Below are 9712 nucleotides of genomic sequence, written 5' to 3' on the forward strand. Positions count from 1 at the left end.
ATCTAAAAATATCTAATTATTATAGATACAACATAAATAATATGGCGACTAAAAATTACTCATTGTTTAAAGAAATTCTTGTTAAAACAAACAATTTGTTATGATGAGAATTGAAACTTGACTCTTAATGCATGGTCACAAGAAAAAAAAATTATGTATGCTTTCATGTACTACTAATATGAGGGAGCAAAGTGTCCTGAAAACAAAATGTAATGGAAACTGGAAATTTCTAATTAATCCTTTTGAGAATCATTAAATTGAAGAACTATTAACAAATTTTCAAAATATGTATTAATTCAATTTTAAAAAATGCTTTATAAACTTAACAAATTACTTTTAAAAAGTAAAACCGCAGTAAACTCCAGATTATCCACAAATTATATTTAAAAAATATGAAAGAAAGGAATACAAATTAATTTTTTCAGTATTGCATCCTTTTTTTTTTTTTAATTTGTGATAAGTTTTTTTGACAATACTTTGAGTTTAATAGGATAATTAAGTGGTTACTGTATTTCGAAATCTTGGAGAGTATTACAAGACAACTGAAGAATAATATTCAAGAAAAAAAAAAAAAGTATTCAAAAATCATGAATTAAGCAATGAAGAATATTTAAAACAGAATATCACATCTGAAATTTGGTTTCATAATGAGACTGAAAAATAATTCATGTCATCACACTGAAGGCATATTATTTTTAGTCAATAGAAACTTGAATCTTCTGCCATTTTCTCTTCTTATTCATCAGAATGTGAATAATGAGAAAAAAACAGAAGAAATTGTCGAGAATTTCATTATGAGATATTACATACATAGATTAAAAATTAATCAAAATTAATTGCTGAAAATGACATTTAAACTCCTAATTTCTAAGTAGGTGTTACTATTAAAAATACTTTCATTGTTGAAGTTGTTCATTTTGATGAAAGAATAATTCACCAAAACAGAATTGTCTTTCTAACTTCTATCCTAATTTGAGCTCTTTTTGAATTAGATAGCATATGTATGAGCTTGTTCCTTTTCACCCTCACTACAACATATTTTTCACCAATAGAAATCTGATCAAAACTGCACAAATTATCATGTCGAAAAATTATAAGCAAAACATTATACACACACAGACAGACAGAACTTCTACTCTTATTGTGGCCCAATAGTTAATTTCTAAATCACTAGACTGTATAAAAAGTTAATTTCGTAATTTTTTCAATAAAGCATTTATTGGTTCAAACAACATAGAATATATCCTTTCCCTCATTTATAGCATTTTTTCAAAAGAAAAAAATATTATATTTAAAATTTTCGAAATTGGCTTTTGGGCCATAAGATTGGACATCCTATATATATACATACATACATGCATGCAATAAATTTAATGGTACTCTTAAGATTATTCCTTTTCTATGTCCCTTTTTTTAAAACAATAACGCCACTTCTACATTAAATCACAGATTTACTTAAATAAGCATGAATCCTTACGTTTACCTTTAAAAACTGCCAATTTAGATAAAATGAAAGATGATTATGCTTCCCAAACCTTCTTCAGGCTTTGGACATTCTTCCATGATGCACATCACTTAATATATGACATCTGAATAATCATCATTCTAATGACTTTTAGATTTATTGATTGCTAGATTTAAGTATATATAGGCATAAACTTTTAAATGAAGGGTGGTTTAAGGTTCTAGAAATCATAGCCAATCCTTCACAAGAAATATTGCAATTTCCAAAGTCATGTAATAAGAATCATTGTATTATGTAGCATTTCTATAAAGAATTAACCTACCTAATACTTAATGTATATACAATATTAGGACAACCATGTTCATTGTTATGCTTTTTAATAATTATATTTTAATCTAAAATTACTAAACTGTATACTCAATTTAGCAAAATTCAGGTAACAAAATTTCTATATATTGAAATATTTTTATCTTTACTTTTATTTGCTTCAAAAATATATTACAATCCATACACTAAACAACTACAGAATGAAAATCCAATAACTCACAATTAATTTTGCTATTAAAAGTTAAAATTACTTCAAGCAACCATAATTTTTTTTCAAAAAAAAAAAAAAAAAAAAAATCATTTAGTCAGCTAACATTGCTATTAATTTTTATTTTGAACCATTACTTTTATTATATTAACTTGGTTTGGGTAGATTAAAACCTGCTAATTGTAGCTTTAAGTAAAATTTTCTGAAATCAATAAAATGTCAAAAACTTGTAAAAACTTTTAATTTCATTTCTTAATGAATCTAAAAAGAATAAATAAAAACTAGAAAATATCTAATAATTTTTTTAACTTTCATAAGATAATGGCGCATCAATTTTTATTATTCAATACAGAAAAACATACTCACATGGACTGAAGTAACAAACTTAATCGACAAAAGCACTTTTAAACAATATTATTTACTATTGCATAGTATTTTCATTTAATACTGAGAAAAATAAAATCAAACATTCAGTAGCTTACAGCATTATATAAATGTTGCCAAAAAAAATGTCCTATTAAGAAGTAAAAATATATTATATTTCAAACTAAAAGAAAATTTTCACACAATTTTTATATGGAAAAAATATTTATGCCTTTTTTTTTTTATTATAATTTATTGTAAGAGATACTAGAAATATTTAAGCCACGCTTAGAAATTTTAAGTGATATAAACATAACTGACTAATATTTTAAAGTCTCATTCAAATGAGAAAGTATTCATTAGTTTATTTATTTATTCCCATTACAGTTATATATACTTTTTATCTGAACAAAAATCACTGCTCTTAGATACATAAATTGCTTTACCAGAAAGAAGAAAATCATTTCAAAGATTATAATATACATCTGAAAATTTCTTCATGTTAATTGATACATTAAATTTATAATACTAAGATGGATCATATACATCATGCAATTGATGGAATTTTATTTCTAATAAGAGTGTTGGAAAAAATTTCGGGCTTATATAATATACAGACCAGCACATTTGTATTCATTTAAACAAGTCACAGGACAAGTTTTGGGTATAATAAATCAACCTTCCCATTTTTATATGTCTCAATTGAAAATTATGTTGATAATATTGCAAACATGTTCTAACTATAAAAACATTTATGCAACATAATGATAAGTATTTGTATTATCAAGATCACGTTGAAGATAATCACGGTCAATTAAACTTTCCACACGTTTCTTTAACTCTGAAGGTTTTACTGGGAACTTAAGCTGATCATATAATTCAGTAATAAGAAGGTTATGTGATGATGTCTTGCGAGTTTTCATTATACGGACTATAGCAGCATCAATTTGGTACTGCCTGTCCTGGAAAACTCTTTCCTGAGTTATAGACTGCTCTTCCTGGGTCTCCTTCATTTGTATCTGATTAATTTTAATTCGATAAAGCTTATTTTTAAAGTCTGCATTGAAGACAAATTTATCCGTCTCTTCTACATCTTTACCCCTGGGGACTTTGTGTAGAACTCTTGCTTTGCCACATGCCAAGGACTGTAAGGTCCGTTTCAATTCACCATCTTCTATACCAGTGGTTTGTTTTATTTCTTCATATGAATAAGAATCTTTTTTGTTGAACATTAGCAGAACTAGTCCTTGGAACAAGGATACTTGAAGTTCTTTGTTGCCAGATGGGAAACTAGCTTTCAGTACACAATGGCCCAAACTGGGTTGCCAAAGCAACTTCCGGCCACTGTGTTTCTTTAAATAGAAATCTTTAAAAACATCTTGACATACAAGCATATCAGAAGGCATCTGCACTTCACATGGTGGATAAGTAGGCCAATATCCCATAGTAAGAACACTGACAGTCATATCCATGGTAACAGGAGCTCTAACATGCATTAGATGCTGTTTAAATGCAGCCATCAATTCCTTAGATATCTCCATATCTTTAAACATACCTTCCAGTTTGCTAGTAAATGCTGCTCCACATTCTTGCTTCAATTTAGAGAGCATTGACTTTTCTGCATCAACAGAGGCACTTTTTCCCACAAGAAGTCTCTTTGCCAGATCTTTTTTGTAAAAAGCTTCAAAAACATCCTTTCCATGAATATAGCGAAACAGAACCATTATCTTATCTAGAAGCAACTCTAACTCCTCTTCAGTTGCTTCTTTATTTCCAGCACGCAACTTCACATCAAGGTATTTGGCAATTAATTCTGCTGGCTTATTAGGTCTCTGATTTACAAAGTGTTCAAAAGCTTCTTTCAGGGTATTCACAAATTTTTCATTTTTCTGGAAACATTGATTTACAATGACATCCATTTTATCCTTAAATTCCAAAAGTTCTTGAACCATGGTCTTGTCCTTTTCTGGATTGCTTACAATAACACGGCCAGTTTTTTTAATATAGAGATTGAAATGGGAGCATAACTGAGACAGACCATTTTTAACTCTAGCAAACAACTCATATATGAGCTTGAGGTCATTTAATCGATACTCTTCTAATAGCTGATCAAGTCCTTTTTGTAGAAGAGGAGACAGATGTTCTCCAAGAAGCTGTTTTTCAACACACTGTATGAGTGGTTTTTTTGTAGATTGGTCCAAATAATGCAGCAACCTTTCCCATTCTTCATTCAAGCGTTTGTCTACATGTTTCAAATAGAGCGGTACTTCTAATTCTTGCATTAGACGCTGTCCCTCAGCAGCATATAATTCTTCTGTAGTCTTCAGAAACTGAACTTCAAAAACATCCTGATAAATTTGCAAGTCCAGAAGCATTCGCAACAGGTTTTTCAACAAGCTTCTGTCAACAGTCTGTCCATTTCTTTCATGACCAATAAGTAACAACAACCCTTCAACAGTCCGACTTTGAATAAGAGAATGTGAAAGAATATGCAATCGAAACATATCCAGCCCCATGTCCCATAAAGAGGATATTTCTGGAGTTTGTAAAATGTATGTACGATCAAGGAAAAGAAATATACTTCGAATCATTATCATCTGTCTGCAGTGGTTTTGCCAGAATTCATTCATGAGCTTTAAAAAATAAACACTATCCATTGAATCTGGGAGGAACTGATCTACATTGGATTTTATATGTGTTTCACACAAACCACGTAAACCTTCGTACAAAAATGAAGCCATGCCATTGGAACACAGATTTTCAACAGCCTGGTACAACTCTTCTTGAGATGTACTGATAGATTTAGAAGTCTGAATGGCAATAACAGCACTTTTTAATTTCTCCCAAGTTTGTTGCTTATAATTTTCGGGTAACTTAGGTTTTTCAAAATTTTTTATAACTAGCTTTTTAGTTGAACCAGGTCTATTAATCAGTGGGGTAGCATAAGGATAGTTTGATACGGTGGATAACCCGTATCGTTTGGGACTAACTACATCACTCATGTTTTCACACAATTCTCTTTTTGATTTCTTTACTGGCCAGTTATTCTCCACCTATAAAACAGAAAAAAATTGACTTGAGTATACCAATTTGTATAACAATCAGCTTTCTAAAAAAATCATATATTGAAAAACTTGTTAAATAAAGTAGTTCGTAACTCCTGTAAAGGAGGGGGGGGGGGGGGAATGGTGAAATGAAAATAACTTCAGCTGCTTACATAAACATTAGAAAGTTAAATTCTATCCTATGTATCATAATCTTAGAAACAGGATAAAAAAAATTTTAAAGCAAAAAAGCAAACATATTTTGATACAATAATAGTATTTTTTAAAATCAAGATATGAATACAGAGGCTAAAGTTAAACCCTAAACCCTTAATAAAGAAAATAAAAAAATGCCCCACCATTCATTTAAAAACAGACATACAAATTCAATATCAAACAAAGAACTATGTTCTAGAAGGCCATAAAGATTTTATAAAGGAAATATACAGCCAGATCATTTTAATTATTTTTTTCAAACAATATTCAAAATAATATTACATTATACTTCTATTAATAAAAAAAATTAATTTATGAAAAATGTATCTGTAACTGTAACATTTAAATGAAATCTTTCTCATAATTGAATCTATTTTATATTTTAGAAATTGTCAAAAGTTTTTATTCTATAAATTTTTAATAAATTTATTATTTTTATCAAACAAATTAATGCATTTAAATATTACATATTAATATAAAATATTATTGCTCCAAGAATATTTAAAAATTAAACAAGTTCCAAAGGATAACTTCTATTTCTTTCATATATTCTATAGATTTTAACGGCACAGTAAAATAATTATTAAGTAAGTAAAGCTATTTTAAACTATACATAATTTTTTTTTGTTTATTGAGCAGTAAAATTATATAATTCTTAATTTTTTAAGAGAAAGTATATTCATAATGATTGTCACAAGATATTTTTTTTAAATTAAGCCACATTTAATAGATGAATTGAAAAAAAAATCAAAATCTTATAATATTATACAAATATAGGGGTTTTTTTCTCTCTCGAAGAATCAGTTATAAAAACTGCTTTAGAACCTATTAATAAAATATTCAAATTAAAAATATTTTGATTCTATGAATTGCAAATATTTAATCAGCATGACAAATATCAAAATATAAATGTCTATATAATTTTTTTTTCATAATAAAAATCAAATGTATGATTCATTGTTATAATTGAAAACATAGGATTCATTAACTAATGTAATTAATTGTTCATCTAAGACAATATGAATGACCATGATAATGAAATCAAGTTTTGACAAACAACAATGAAAGGACATAAGGTTTTATAAAAATATTGAAAATTGACACTCAGAAAATGATTTCGATAATTTGCATACAGTTAATTTGCATAATATGATTGTAAAGATACATATTTAATGTACAATGATATATTTAGATATAAATAAGAATCTGCATATGATAATAGCATACATAAAGAATTAACAGAAAAAACTTTAAAATTAATTTTTGTAAAATACAAATAATCTCCCAAATAAGACATAGTTTGAATTTCTTATCAGAACCTTTGAATCTATCTCCGAATGTGCATAGAAAAAATATAACTGTAAAGGAAGAAGCAAAATTTTTAATCATTTTAATTTCAAATTAAAAGTTAAGTATTCTAATTTTTTTTAAAAAAAGAATTTTTGTTACAATTTTCCTTTTTCTTATTGGAAAACCAAATTTATCACTAAAAACATTTTTTTACTAAATTATAATTAGCATAACTACCAATAAAAAAAATGTAATTTTTTTTACAAAATAATTTTTATTACCTTTCTAAGTATAAGGAACAGTTATATATTTTTAAAACTTTATTTCCGGCGTTTGAGTAAAATTTATTTTATTTAAAATTAGAAATGTATTGGATTTCCTTTGTCATTTTTAATAAAATAATTAAAGTCATTGAGGGATTATTTAAAAGTGTAAAAGTTCAATATTATTAAATGGCATTTTTCACAACAAATAAAAATCGAAAATCAACGTCATTTTTTTCCTAATGAAAACACATTTTTTAAAATACTAAGAGTATGTGCGTTTTACTGTTTCTTGCAAACATCAGATGACATAAGTATCTTTTCAGACGATGGAAGTCGAATGGACATGAATAAGAAAGCAATCAATAAATAAGCATCCGAAAGTATAAAACAAAAGAGTTTTAATAAAAAAACATACATTACTTTATCAAAAATCAGAATGAAATGCAATGTCTAAATATAAATTTTTGTTTATATCAATGACCTCACCTTTGATGAACAGATATTAATATTCATCCCTTTTCCTACGATTGCATTTCAATATGTAAAATGGGATTTCATGGGGAATAATGTGTAAAATATATAATTTAAACAAAAGAATAAAGGAAATAAGCAATCAAACGTATTATTCTAAATATTAAATGGTTGCTTTTATTTGGAAACTCATACAACTTAACACATGACTACGGTTACGATTAAATTGTTACAATAACTGCATTGCAACATTTATATTCCAGAAAAAATGTATTGCATAATTAAATATTTTCTTGTTGATATGCGTTTCTTTGCATAAAAGATATTTAAGTTATTTGAATATATCTTTAGAATCATTGAAAAATAGAACAAAGTACAGCTAATGGGATACTTTTAAGACAGAGGACAAAATGACACAGGAACCTTTGTAGGCCTCTTCCGAATTTAACTAGACTCTCTGATTATATTGAAATTTCATGCAAAATTAATTTATTTATCTGCTTTTATTTGATGATATATTGCCCTTTTTTTATATCACCATCTTATAACTCTTTAGGAGTCAAGGACATATATTTTTAGTTTTTTAAAAACAAAAGTGTCATGCTGCATTTCGATATAAAAAATTCTAGGTTAAAAAAAAATATTTCAGTTAGAAATATTAGTCATGAATTGATGAATATGAACTAAAATCGCTTAAATATGTACTGCATGGGTATTTGATCATATTTGGAATTTGCAGACGCAAATCTTTTCATTCAATTTGATTTGCGTATAATCTTCAAAAGCTTAGTGAATAAAGTGATAGATAGCTTAAAGCAAATGTAATTTTATTTGAATTTTTCAGATAAAAAACCTTAAAATTTGAAAATGAAAAATGCATCTGGCTGGAAATATGCGGGACTTTTTTAACATTTGGAAAACTTTTCGTTCGGACAACATTCTGATGCTCTCATTAGATCATTTGAAGAAAATTATATTGAAATGAAGCTCATTTAAATTTTAAATTAATTCAATAATTTTGGAGAGAGAGAGTTCATGTTCATAGATTTAGAATTTTAAGTCATTATATTGAAGTGATTCACTGTATTGACTCGTTAATGTCGCTATAAGATTTGCTCTAAGGGATTGAAGTCGTACAGGAATGGTGCAATAAGAAAATTTTTTAAACATTTGAAATACGTGTGCCACGTCTAATTTGTGAGCGTGCCGGCTTTTGATAAATTTTCCCTTGGTTTTGGATATGGGTTGAAAATCAAAAATATTTCAGACTAATCAACTTCATATAAATATTTTATAGTGTCTTTATATACATATATATGTATTTAAATTTTTGCCGTAAATTTTGAAATAACCAAAAGGAATGAATAAATCATTATTTATCTGTGAATTTTGGGGCAAAGCATTTGCTATTAAGAAACACTTAAGATATCATGATCAAGTCATATTGGAGAAAAAAAATTCAGTAGTTAGATACATTTAAAAAAAGCATACTATGTTTCATAAGCAAGAGAATTCACATGTTTGTAATGTATGTAATAATGTTTTCAAACACGACTTTCTCTTGGAATTCACTGTCGTGCTTACACAAAAGAAAGATTATATATATATGTGTGTGTGTGTGTGTGTGTGTGTGAGAAAACTTTTGGAAATAAATCCTCCATACAAAAACAAAGCATTCTTGATACAAAAAAAAAAGTTTGCTTTTTTTGTTATAAGTCATTTACAGTATAACTATTTCATCACACTTGAGAAAAACAATATGTTTTTGAAGTGCATGATTGATTTACCCTTCAAGTCTCTTTAGATAAATATTATCATTTCATATAAAAGAAAAACCATATACTTTCAATAATTGTAGCAGGACATTTAGAAAAGAATAAACTTAAATATGCTTCGTACTATTCATTCTAAATATAAGGCACATGTTTGAGAAATAAATAGTTTAGATTTAAAAATAAAGTTTGAGTAATTATTTGAAGGTTCATTCACAAGAAAGGCCATATAAGTGTAATTATTATGGAAAAGCATTTGTATGAAAGAGTCATTTAAACAACCATGATCT

General features: G+C 27.1%; 1 protein-coding gene across 1 annotated transcript; it reads right to left on the reverse strand.

Moving 5' to 3' along the window:
• Nucleotides 1-2589: 2589 nt before the first annotated feature.
• Nucleotides 2590-7854, reverse strand: LOC129957364 (cullin-4A-like). Its single transcript, XM_056069653.1, has 2 exons — nt 7666-7854; nt 2590-5416 (listed from the first exon to the last, which is right to left on the reverse strand). The coding sequence occupies exons 1-2, from the start codon at nt 7690-7692 to the stop codon at nt 3116-3118; spliced, it is 2328 nt and encodes a 775-aa protein (XP_055925628.1). The 5' UTR covers nt 7693-7854; the 3' UTR covers nt 2590-3115.
• Between the last annotated feature and the right edge of the window lie 1858 nt (nt 7855-9712).

This window comes from Argiope bruennichi, chromosome 11 (assembly GCF_947563725.1).
Source record: "Argiope bruennichi chromosome 11, qqArgBrue1.1, whole genome shotgun sequence".
Classification (NCBI taxonomy): Eukaryota; Metazoa; Arthropoda; class Arachnida; order Araneae; family Araneidae; genus Argiope; species Argiope bruennichi.

Bases quoted from the DNA above. Each gene is read 5' to 3' on its own strand.
- LOC129957364 (XM_056069653.1), bottom strand. From the start codon at position 7,692: ATGAATATTAATATCTGTTCATCAAAG. The intron at 5,417-7,665 runs GTGAGGTCATTG...TCTGTTTTATAG, and splicing joins TTAATATCTGTTCATCAAAG to GTGGAGAATAACTGGCCAGT.